Source organism: Ochotona princeps, chromosome 10 (genome assembly GCF_030435755.1).
Source record: "Ochotona princeps isolate mOchPri1 chromosome 10, mOchPri1.hap1, whole genome shotgun sequence".
In the NCBI taxonomy this organism is placed as follows: Eukaryota; Metazoa; Chordata; class Mammalia; order Lagomorpha; family Ochotonidae; genus Ochotona; species Ochotona princeps.
Genome location: NC_080841.1, coordinates 23128819 through 23141896, shown reverse-complemented (window position 1 = coordinate 23141896; position 13078 = coordinate 23128819). Strand labels below are relative to the sequence as shown.

Below are 13078 nucleotides of genomic sequence, written 5' to 3'. Positions count from 1 at the left end.
TGAAAGGACAACAGCAAACTGTACATGTACTAAGCTGGGACCGAACTCACTTCCTGCTCAGTGCATTGCACTGGTCCCACAGGGAAAACAGTACTGACGTGTTATCTTACAGGTTCCACCCAAAATAGGTTTGGGTAGATCACAGACCTTATTGCCAGCAGACCCAGAATTCCACCAGTGCCATGTCAGGTACATTTTGGATAGTGTGGCAAAAGCTGTGGGAGTGGACGGACAACAGTGAGCTGTGCATAAGCTAAGCTGGAAGAGAACTCACTTCCAACTCAGTGCATTGAACTGGTCCCAGGGAAAATAGTACTGAGTTTGGCATCCTAGGGGCCCCACCCAAAATAGATCTGGTTAACGCTCAGAATCTAACAGCCAGCAGGTTCCGGCAAGATCAGCAGCACCAACAGCCTGGCTATTTTGGATACCTGATGTCTCCTTTATCCTGGGAACTGCTTGAGCCAGAAGTAGGAAAAAGATTGTATAGACAGTGGTGCAGCAACAGCACAGGATCACAGAAGGTGAAGAGTGGTGAGCCAGAAGCTGGGGCTACAGAGACTGTGGTGAAAGCCTAACAGAAGAGCCCAGACCTGGAACTCGCTGGAGGGAGTAGCATAAGTGACTACAAAGAACTGGGTACTAAACATAATCAGTAAAATTGAACTGTAACACAGCTTAGAAACTTGCCCTCAGGAGAAGAATATGCTAACCAGAAGTACAATGACTAAGAGTAAAAGAAGAGATAGAGGCACAATGAATATTACTGAAGATTTCCCTGCAAAGGAGCAAAAGGCTTTACCAGCCTCAGAGTTAACTGAGGAATACATCGAGGAAATAGGGGATAAAGAACTTAAAAAATTTGTTAGAGAGCTTCTTATCCACAACGAGAAGCACATACAGGAATTTAAGGAATATGTCATGCAGGAAATAGCAACACTGAAACAAAATCAAGCTGAATTATTATAAATGAAGGACGCAATGGAGCAAATTAGAAGTTCAGTGGAAAATCTCCATAATAGAATGAATGAAACAGAAGAAAGAATCTCAGAATTGAAGATACTTCTTGCCACAATGATGACACAATCAAAAAGCTGAAAGTGGAGTATAGGGTCTAGCTAAAAAGGTAATCAGGAATTAAGAGACACTATTAAATGGCCAAATAAAAGAGCTACGGGAGTTCCAAAAGGTACAGAAAGAGAAGCTGGGTTTAAAGATGTATTCAATGAAATAATGTATGAGAACTTCACTCATCTGGAGAAATAATTGGAAAACACCATCCAGGAGGGTTGACCAAAAGTGATCTTCACCTGACACTTGATAATCAAGCTGTGTTCAGTCGAACGTAAGGAAAAGATCCTTAAATGTGCATGTTTAAAAACATCAATTGACATATAAAGAATGGCAAGCAGACTCACAGCTGATCTCTCACAAGAAATTACAGGCCAGAAGAGAACTGAGTCACATTCCAGATTCTAAAAGGAAAAAAAATGGTCAGCCCAGGGTAACATACCCAACAAAGCTTTCCTTTAAAAATGAAATAAAATCCTTCTACAATAAAGAAAAATTCAAAGAATATGCCTCTTCTAAACATGCCCTACAAATGATACTTCAAGATGTTTTCTTGGTGGAGAAAAGGAATAGCATCTACCAAACCCAAATGTGAAGAATATCCCAGTAAAATGACAATAGAAGACTAAATCAAGCAAGAAACAACTCAGTACTAAAATGACACGACTAAATTGCCACCTATCCAGATTAACCCTGAATGTAAATGGCTTAAACTCATCAATGAAATGTCATAGATTAGTGGATGGGATCAAAAAGAAAACCCATCTATCTGTTGCCTACAGGATACACATCTCAGCAACAAAGATCAGCAGAAACTATCATGGATTTTGGTGTTTTTAATCTTCATTTCTTCAAAACAGTTTTTTTTCTGATATTAAATTCTTCACTGACTCATAGGTCATACAGTAGCAGCTTTTGCTTCAAGAAGGTCCTTGATTTTCATTTCTTCAGAGTTAGTTATTCAGTAGTAGCATGTCATTTCATGTTGTTATAAATTTCTGTTTTTCTTCTGTTGTTGATTTTGTATTGTGGCTTTTCATTTAAAGGGATGTACAGTAACTGTGTAATGGAGACTGTCATATCCTGATGTGAGGATACAATGCAGTTCTACTTCCAAATCAAAGAGGACTCCCAATTAAACTATGAACTATATCTTGACAATAAGATGCTGGACTCTACCATTGTCCATGCCCACAATGCCATGATACACTTAAATAGCAGAATGATGGACTTATGACTGTTTATGAAGGACTCTACTATTGTAACATTATATTGTTACGATCAGTGGGAAGTTGGGGGAGGTAATTTGGGAAAGAGTGTATGGGAAATCCCAGAGCCTATGGAACTGTATCATAAAATAATAAAAAAAAGAAAGAAAAATGCTCCTGTAGTTTCTGTAATTGCTATCAGAAGATTAAGAGACAAGTACTATTAATTATTTCAGAATGTTAGGTTTCTGCCAGTATGCATGTGGTATTAGAATGAAGGGACTTTAAAGGGACCATTTAGTGCTATTAATATCATATTATTGTAATTAGCAGTTTATTCAGGGAGGGAAATTAAAAGGAGGGAGACTTAATGGGAGCTGTAGACTGTGGACCAGTGTTTTCTTAGCATTTAACTCAACTACAACAACTGGGTAAGTGGAGAAAAGAATGCTTAGATAATTAACACTTTCCTTATCGTCAGAACTTTAAGCAGAGGCATCAACAGCCAAAATGGTGGTTTTGAATGTCAAGTCCTGCTAGTTGTTGAAGGTGTATTCTGTTTACCTTGTGAGAAAGAAAGTGGTTGTCAGGCTGGAGAAGCTAGCAGTGTGGTTAATAATGAGACCAAATATTTACTCTCATGTTAGTGACACATCTTGAAATCCCTCATTATCGGGCCTGGCACAGTGGCCTAGTGACTGAAGTCCTCACTTTGAATATGCCGGGATCCCATATGGACACCAGTTCTAATCCCAGTTGCCCGACTTCCAATCCAGCTCCCTGCTTGTGGCCTGGGAAAGCAGTCGAGGACGGTCCAAAGCCTTGGACTCCGCACCCACTTAAGAGACCTAGAAGAAGCTCCTGGCTCCTGGCTTCAGACTGGCTCAGCTCTGGCCATGGTGGCCACTTGGGGAATGAACCAACAGATGGAAGAATTTTCTCTCTGTCTCTCCTTATCTCTGTAAATCTGACTTTCCAATAAAAATAAATAAATCTTCGCTAACAAAAATTCCTCTTTATCGCTATCCCTCATTGTCACTGTTGATGTAACATGCAGAGGTATTGGGTGATTTGCTTGGTTTTGGGGGATCATTTAGGGAGCTGAAGATTGGTTGCTATTGCAGTTCAGAACCCTGAAGAAGAAGCTGGAAGAGGGAATGGTGTTCACAGAGTATGAGCAGATTCCAAAGAAAAAAGCCAATGGCGTGTTCAGCACAGCAACCTTGCCAGAGAATGCCGAGCGCAGCCGCATCCGCGAGGTGGTCCCATACGAGGAGAACCGGGTAGAGCTGATACCAACCAAAGAAAACAACACAGGTTACATCAATGCCTCGCACATCAAGGTAGGAAGGGGAGAGTGTGGGAAAGTTGGGCAGGGTCACTGGGCTAGGTAGAAGCATGGAGAAAGTACAGGGGTTGCCCCGGGCCTCCTGGCTTGTCCCTGGTCCTTTGGCAGTGGGAGGTGGGGGATGTTTCTCAGCTCCTGTGTTTTCCTGGTCTCCTGGGAGGGCATGGCTATCCATGTAGAGAAGGATGTCTGGCAGCCTCAGGGAGGCTTTCTCGTCTCTCTGTGTGTTGTAACTCACAGGAATAACGGAGGACTGCCTCTTTCTGTTGCAAAACCGCAGGGGTTGTTCTGTGGTCTTTGAGGTTTTTATCTGGTTCAGTAGCAACAGAGACTGTTACTTTTTCATAATACCATAGGTTATTGATTCTTTAGTGGAAGCCTTAATTTGTAAATCCTGTTTAGGTGCATGGATATGTATACACGCACACACACACAGGCATACCATGAAGATGTTATTCATAGTGAATCTTGCAGGATTTGCTATACTAATTGATGAGTCAGTGCTGTTAAATTTCTCTTAATATTTTTAAGTCCATCATTTCTTCAAATCTCCATATTCGTAGCTTAGGTCAACTTGAGTTAGAACAAAAAAAACTTTGTTACTTATTTATATATTGGAAAGGCAGTGTTACAGAGAAAGGGGGAGATGGGAAGAGAGAGATCTTCCTCACATGGTCACAGCGGCTTTGGGTGGGCCAGGCTGTAGCCAGGAGCCTGAGAAGCCCATCTGCGTCTCCCATCTGCATTCAGGGGCCCAAGGGCTTGAGCCATTGTCCACTGTTTACCCGGGCACTTTAGCAGGGAGCTGAATCTGAAGCAGAGCAGTGCAAACACCAGCCAGCTCCCGTATGGGACCAGGAGTATAGGTTGGGGCTTAGCCCACTGCTCCACGAGGTAGGCCCCGAGTTAACAATTACAAACATGCATACAAACATATAGCCCGCCTTTCCTGAATAGCCATGCAGTAACAACAAGTTTACAAGAATAAGCAGTTTTTTTGGCCAGGGATCATTTGGGTATTTAAGACATAATTTATAGTCATTCAAAACTGTCAACTTAAAACTTAGTCTACTATAAATTTATTGATTTTCAAGTCCTGCCTGTGGTTGCCTGATAGAGTGCGAAGGTGGAATGTCCCCTTTGTCTCTGAACTTAATTAGGAAGACTTTCTCATCCTTGTTATAGGAGGTTTTAAAACAGCACAATTTGTACCTGTAGTCCCTGTGTTCTTAGTCTTAGGAGCCTGTCCTCCTTGGAGTTCAGTCCTCGCAGAAGTGCTAGTGGCTGCTTCGGGCTTCTGAAGCTCACTGAAGTAGGAGCGTGGGTGCTGGTTCTGTTCAGTTTCCGTGCAGAACATGTAAGGGACAAGAGTACCAAAGAAAGTGTGTGGAAAATGCATGTCATGAAAAAACTACATGGGTTTCAAATCATTTTTGCCCCCAGATGAGCTTATTGTTTAATTCCGTTTTCCATAAACTTTATGAAGTATCAACACATGTTGTGGTTGAGTGTAGTGTTTCAGAAAATACTGTCCAAAGAAGTGTGACATCGCAGTGATTGGGGCTGAACCTTGGGATGTAATAGATTAAGCCTCAGTTTAGGACTCCTCATGCCCTGAACTTGGGTGTCGGCTTAACGTCTTGGCTGCTCTGTGCTTCCAGTCCAGTTTGCTAGTCGGGAAAGTGAATAATAGCTCAATTTCCTAGGTTCCTGCCACCCCCACAGGAGACCCAGATGGAATTCCTTGCTCCTGGCTTCAGCCTGACCTAGTCTCAGCTATTGTGAACCGGTGACTGGAAGGCCTGCCACACCTCTGCCTTCCTCTCCTATGACCTGTCATTCTCCTTTTGAAATAAATAAATGCATCTTTACAAATAACGACCAGGGGTCTGGTGCCATAGCCTAATTGCTAAACTCCTCGCTTTGCATGTGCTGGGATTCCATATGAGCACCAGTTTGTATGCCAGCAGCCCCACTTCCCATCCTGCTCCCTGCTTGTGTCCTGGGAAAGCAGTCGAGGACGGCCCAAAGCCTTGGGACCCTGCACCCGGAAGAGGCTCCTGGTTCCTGGCTTTAGCTCAGCTCAGACTGTTGTGACCACTTGGGGAGTGAATCATCAGATGAAAGGTCTTCCTCTCTGTCTCTCCTCCTCTCTGTATATCTGACTTTGCAATTAAAAAGAAAAATCTTTTTTTTTAAAAAAGCTTCTCCATCCATCCACATGAATCGAGTAAAAATAATGAATCCAATAAAAATAAGTAAATCCTTTAAAAAAATGTAAAAGAAAACCAGCTATCAGAAAATGTTGCTTATTTGATATTCATTTTTCTTGAAAAAATTATTCATTTGAAAATTACTCATTTTTCCTTTCGAAAGGCAAAATGACCAGATGACACAGAGAAAGGCCTTCTATCCATTGGTTGATTCCTCCGACGGTCACAACAACCCATGATGGTCCAGGTAGAAGCCAGAGGCTGGGCCCAAGGCCTTGGACCATCCTCCATTGCCATCCCAAGCACATTAGCAGGAAGCTGTGTCACAAGCAGAGCAGTTGCTACTCAACTGATGCTCATATGGGATACTGACATCACAGGTGGTAACTTAACCCACTGCATTGTAACACCAGTGCCTATACTCTTGGTTTGGAAATGAGCATTAAAACAGTTAAACAAAACAAAACAATAACAAAAGGAGGCCAGTATTGTGACACAGTGGACTGCTGCCTGCAATGCAGACATTCTGTATGAGCACAGTTAGAGTCCTGCCTGCTCCACTTAACGGTCCAGCTCCTTGGATCACAGCAGAGGATGAACCACGTACTGGGACCCCTACCATCCACGGAGGAGACCCGGATAGACTTCTAACTCTATCTGCTTTGGGTTTGGCTCAGTCCCAGCTGTTGAGGCAATTTGGGGAGTGAATAGCAGATCTCTCTTTCTCTGTATATCTCAAATAAAACAGGTCTAAAAGTAAATACATAAAAACTGAACACCATGAAATTCTGAAGTATGTTGGCAGTGGTGTTTCAGTAGGCTTAGATTGTGAAATCATGAGCGAAATAAAGTGCTGAAACAAAGATGCCAGTGACACAGCTGCTTCTTGGTGAAGTATCCGACAGTTGTGAAATGGCATTATTGTTCTGTTCTTTCAGCCAAATTTCTTCCACCATTTTCCAAATGCTTTCAGGAGAGAGCTGTCACTGTATGAACAGTGCCCGTTGGGTGTTGGTATCGGGGCCATGCTCTTCCGCCGTCCTCTCCCGAGGCCCGCATTTCATCCTGTGGATCTGGGTTGGACCTGGCTGCATTTGGTTGACTCACAGAGCTTACAGGAACATACCCGTGTGTTTTTGGAAGAGGGTTGTACCTTTTGCCAATGTTTTCTCCCCTGAGTTCCAAGCGGCCGTTAACACAGAACGGAGATTTATGTGCTTGAGAGGTGAAATCACAGCTGTGTAGTCCGCCTCGGTGGCGCTGGTTGGTGCATTCTGAATGAAGTTTTGAATGCCCTCCTGCCAGGACTTGGAATGCCCAGAAAAACCCCAGGCAGCGGTGTTCTTGGGAGGTATTTACAATTTCTATATGTTGGGTGCCAGAGAAGCTAATGTTTGAAATCACAACTCCGCAGATAAACCAAACTCCAAGCCAATAACTTTATGAATGTTTTCTCCCCCTAGTACGTGGAAAATAGATTTCTCTTGCCAGCTGTGACCTAAAATTGTGTTGTGTTATAAGACAATAGCTAACATTGTGTGTTAGAATCAAGTAAGATCGTTGTTGTCTAAAACAAATCCAGAACGGTTTCAAACAATGATCACTTCATGGCTCCTGGAACTCCCTGGAGCTCTGTGTTGGCCCAAAGGGAAGGAGACCTGGCTTTGCAGTCTCATGGCTTCAGAATGGAGGGGGAAAGGAAAATATTCCTCCAAATGCCACAATTGTACCTTGACCTTCAACACATTTTGAGTAGCACTGCTTATTTAAGATCCTTTGTGGCTGATATTTCTAGCTGCACAAATGATCCTCCTTTGATTGCTCTGAACTCCACTAGGAACTCAGAGCTAACCACCATTGGTAACTCTATAGTTCATTTGGAGGTTGTAGCACTACTCTAGGTGAAGCTGTTGATAAAATACCATGTATTGTTGACAAGTGCATTTCTAAATTCCCTGCTCTACATGTCACCAAAGGGCAGTGATGGCAAGGAAGGTTTGTGACTGGGTTCCCTTCAGGTCAGGAATGTTAATTCATGGTAGGTTTTTGTAAGAGGGCACCATGGAGCACTGTTTTTGAAAGTGTGGGTTGCAACACAGTGGTGGGGTTGTGGACAGTCAGGATTGTGTGTATGTGCTTGTATGCATGCTTTATAAAATAGAGAAAGAATGTAAAACATCAGTTCATTGCATGTAGTCAGCATAAATTAACTGATTAAGATGTGCACATGTGTGTTTATATATGCTTATGAATATGCACATATGTGTATATATACCTATTGAGATAGAAATATGTTTTAAAGATTTGTTTATTGGAAAGTCAGATATACAGAGAGAAGAAGAGACAGAGAGAAAGCTCTTCCATCCTGTTTTCACTCCCCCAATGGCCACAATGGCTGAAGCTAAGCCAAACAAAGCCAGGAGCTAGAAGCTTCTTCAGGACTCTCACGTGGGTGCAGAGTCCACGGCTTTGGACCAGTATCTACAGCTTTCCCAGGCTACAAACAGGGACCTGGAAGGGAAGTGGAGCAGCTGGGGCACAAATCAGGGCCCATATAGGATATTGACACATGCAAGGCAAGGATTTAGCTACTAGGCTATTGTGCTGGGTCTGAAATATATGTATTTTTAAAGGTTTATTTATTTATTTTGAAAGGCAGAGTTAGAGTTAAAAACAACTGTATCTCTTCCTAAATGACTGCAGTGCTGGCTGCGCCTGTCTGAAGCCAGGTGGCTGGAGTTCAACCCAGAGCTCCCACATGGATATAGGCACCCAGTGGTCGGGGCCATCTTTCACTACATTCCCAGGCACATTAACAGAAATCTGGAGTAGCTGAGACAAGAACTAGCTCCCTTATGGCATGCTAGTGTCTCAGGCAGTGACTTGACATGCTCTGCACAACACTGTCCCCAAATGTATTTTTAATACGTACTGGTTTGCAAATACTGTGAGTTGCAGAAGAAAAGAGGTCAGGTAAATGTTAAATAGATTTGAATGGCCGTGTCATTAGCTATCTGTGGTCTCGGATTTTTGATCAAAACAAAACCCAGTTAACTCAAAAGATACCGTCCAAGGTAGGATGTTGGATACAGATGACATTGTGGTCAGTAGTTGGCTCTGTCCTGGACCTGGGGTTTGTTGACCGATGCTCTGCTTGGTTTGCAGGTGATGATCGGTGGGGCGGAATGGCACTACCTTGCCACTCAGGGGCCCTTGCCTCATACATGCCACGACTTCTGGCAGATGGTGTGGGAGCAGGGTGTTAATGTGATCGCTATGGTCACCGCAGAAGAGGTAAGGAGAGTGGTCCACCCAGGGCCCTTCTTGGGGCAGGGATGACGCAGAGGCACTGGTGCCAGTGACTTGGCTGTCCCATTCTGCTTTCTGCAGCTGTTCCTCCACAGGTGCTTCTGTTTTGTCTTCTTCCTGCCACAGTTTTTTGTTTCTGTTTTTTCTCCCAGTGCTAATTTCTTGTTGTAGCCTTTCCCTCTCTCGTTTTCATCTGGCTTTCATCTCATTTCCTTGGGTTGTCACACATGAAAATTAAAATATAACAGCATAAAAGCTAAAGCAACCAAACTTCAGTCAGCTGGCTTCATGGCAGCCAAAGACATTGCTGTTTGTACTGGAATCTGAGCTCCTCAGGCTGCTCCTGGGCAATCACCTTCAGCTCCCAGCCTGAGCCCCATCGGGCCCACATGTCATCCTGCTTGGGCAATCACCCTCTCCTCCCAGCCTGAGCCCCATCAGGCCCACATGTCATCCTGCTTATCAGCAGAAAAGAGACCAGAGCTGTCGTCCCTGGCAAAGGCTCTGCTATGGGAAGAGGGAAAGAAATGTCTTTTTCTTCCTCTGCCAAGCCAAACACAGTTTTTCTGCTGTAACTAGAGAACTCCTTGTGGTGTTACTCAACCTGGCACACACTACCGCTTGATCCAGTTAGCTGGGAGTTTGCTGTCTTTGGGGAAAGAAGTATTGTGTTTCTTCTCTTGTCACATTCTCAAAAAAAATGTTAGCACCTCCTTTGTTGACTTTCATGAAATTCCAGCTTGTATTGTTTAAGTCATTGAAGGGGCTACTGTCCTGCATTTTTTACCACCTCTGCGGTGTGGCAGTAGTTTGAAGGCATCAGTAATAGAGTTCTTCCATTGACTGTTTCTAGAACAGCCCAGTGGAAGACAGTCTGCAGATCTTCAGAGTCCACTGAACGTCCTGGGCTGACATTTGCTTTGACCCTACCTGGAAGAGAAACAGTCTCTGGACCCAGTTTAGCCTCTTACAGAACTGCATCCCTGCAGTGGACACATTCCATTCCAAAGAAGGAATCCGCTGCACTTAACTCAGGGGCACAGCGAACAGTGAAGCAAGCACCATCCTTACTCCCATGGAGCTTCCGTCGTAGTGGGAGAAACCGTGAAGAAGTTCAGAAGTTCAGGGAGTAGTCAGTGCTTTGCAGAAAGCAGCACAAGGCTTTGGGGAAGAGTGTTGGAGGGAGAGGGAATGGCGGGCTGGGCGTGGAACGCTTTAGGTCAGATAAGCAGCCAAGGCTCCTCTGAAGAGAAGCCATGAGTGACAAGGAAGAGCCCAGCGGTTGGTGCTGTGTGATGGAGGCAGTGTCAGCCGGCAGTGTCTCAAAACAGAAAAAAGGCTGAACCAGAAGCGAGAAATGTGGCCTAGAAGGATAACTGGTGTCTGGTACTCCCTTACTTAAAACCTTTGGGTGGCTTAACCACCATCCGTGGTGTGACATTCAGATCCGTTGCCATGAGCTGGGGTCTTTTGTCCACCTGTCTCACCTCTTCCCTGCTCACCTGAAGACCTTTCTGTTCCATGAGTTCGGCATGTCTATAGCTGTCTCCTTGCTCTCCTCTTTCACTTACACTTAAATGTGGCTCTTAAATTTCCTGTTGATCTAAGTACCATTTTAAGTAGTACTGGTCTTAGCCAAGATGTACAGGATCTACCATGTGCTAGACACTACACCATACTATGAAGTTCATTGTTGAAAAGCGATTTGCATTTTATTCTATGCTTAGATTTTCAGATTAAGAACTTTCTCTGATTGACTGCCAGTTTTGCTTTTGTGTGTGTTTTAGGAGGGTGGACGAACCAAGAGCCACCGATACTGGCCCAAACTGGGTTCCAAACACAGCTCAGCGACCTATGGCAAGTTCAAGGTCACCACTAAGTTCCGGACAGATTCTGGTTGCTATGCAACCACAGGCTTGAAGGTCAAGCACCTTTTATCTGGACAGGAAAGGACGGTTTGGCATTTGCAGTACACTGACTGGCCAGATCACGGCTGCCCAGAAGATGTACAAGGATTTTTGTGTAAGTTCTTGCTGTTCTGTGCTTAGCCAGCTGCATCAGCAGTCTGTCTGTTGCAGATGAAATGGACAGAGACAATTCTTTCTGATGTGGTAAAATATTACAACAAATATATATGTCTCATCATTTTTTGGTAGGAGAAAAGAATAATCCGTGTCATTTATTCTGTTTACCGGTTGCAAATAAGCTAAGACTATAACAAAATAATTCATTTTACATTGGTGCACACTTGTGTATCTATGTGCTCATTCATTGCTGTCCTGATAGAAGCTACAGTATGAATGAACCCTGAAGACATTTGACTAGAGTGAAATAAGTCAAACATAACAAATACTGTGGTTTCCTTGTGAGGTGCCTACAATAGGCAAATACACAGAGACAAAAAGTTTAGTAAGGAGCGGGATCGGGGAAAAAAAGTTTAGGGAATTATTGTTTGGTTGGGAAAGTTAAAAAGTTCTGGAAATGGATAGTAGTGGTGATTGTACTACATCATGAATGTGTTTAATGACACTGAATTGTACAGTTAAAATGCTAAGTTTTATGTTTATGTCTGTTTCATCACTATAAAGGAAAATAGAAAATAAACAATACATACTTCTCTTGAAGGTTTACATCTCATAAACCCTGTATTTCACAGCAGTAGTAAATCTTAGTACTTTATCAAATTGAGATCACCTTATAATTTTTGACGCTGAAATCTGCAGGAAGGCTTGTGTATTATTTCACATTAAATGTAATATATATTATTTTTTTAGGATAAGGTCGTTTTAGCAACCAGCTCATAATATTATACAGGAATTTATTTGAAAGGCCAAAAATTGGGTATCGGCTTTCTCTGTGCCAGGCATTGGGTCAGGCTCTTAGACACAGAGCTGGATCCAGGCCCACAGTCTAATGAAGAAGACAGACCAGTAATGACCATCCGGGGGTGGGGGGTGGGAAGTGTCTACCGTGAGTTTGCACTGGTGACCTGGGCTCTCCCTGGCCTTTCCATGTGCTCACTAAGAAGTGTCCTATATGTGGAGAAACCCTTTCCTTTCCTTCCCCATCTGGGAAGGGGATTCTGTTGCTTGCAAAAGTGTCGCTGCCACGTTGGGAGACCTGTGACTACCAGGAAGGGACTGCTAGCCACATGTTGAATCGTGCCAGGCCGTGATTTGATTTCATCAGAATGAATGGAGTTGGATGAGAAAGGAGACAGAGATTTTCAAGAGCTAAAAAAAAATACCAACTTATAAGTTCCAGCAGAAAATGTCTGATGCATGCTTATTCATGGATATAAGTAGTTTAGTTCCCGCATTAGAATAATGATGGTACCTGAGTATTTGGACTGTAGACGTGGGGAGTGGCAAAACCGCTGAGATCAATCAATCTGGTAAGAGCAGGAGAGGGTTAGTGATCTCTCCAAACTCAAATGGCCAGTCATCTTTATAGCTCAGTCTTAACAAGGAGGGCAGGGTCTGTCTTTCCTTACAGGTAATCTTTAACTAATCTACTTACTAAAATTTCCTCCAACAGGCAGAAAATGGAAATAATACAGCTGGATTAGTTGGATGATTGACTAATGGCTCTGGTGAAAGCTAGAGCTTTTAGAAGTAAAAGTATAGTAAAATCTTTGTACAGCATCCATTTAAGGGAAGCTAATCTGAACTACTGAAAAATAAAGGGAATATTTGTAGAGTTTAAGTTCATATATTAAGCCTCATTTCTAAGAAACTCAAGGCAAGTGTTCTGTCCAAGGCCTTGGAAATGCTCATTCTGCATTTCTTCTACATCCTAAATATTTTTAGCCGTGCTGAAATTAGACTACCTGGGTGCAGAATACCAACACCATACTGCTGCTCTCCAGAACTCTTCAGTGAGTAACAAGTTAAGGGTTGATGGAAGAACCTTCTGTTTATCCAGTTTCT

General features: G+C 43.2%; 1 protein-coding gene across 2 annotated transcripts in view; it reads left to right on the top strand.

Moving 5' to 3' along the window:
* The window catches only part of PTPN14 (protein tyrosine phosphatase non-receptor type 14), a 178305-nt gene that overhangs the window by 155226 nt on the left and 10001 nt on the right, over positions 1 to 13078 (top strand). The window contains exons 15-17 of one of the 2 annotated variants that reach the window (XM_004578645.4): positions 3404 to 3622; positions 9006 to 9134; positions 10937 to 11171. In XM_004578645.4, coding sequence (XP_004578702.2) covers positions 3404 to 3622; positions 9006 to 9134; positions 10937 to 11171 — 583 coding nt within the window. Of the gene's footprint in view, positions 1 to 3376; positions 3623 to 9005; positions 9135 to 10936; positions 11172 to 13078 lie in introns of both variants that reach the window. The other variant, XM_058669182.1, reaches the window with a different exon arrangement.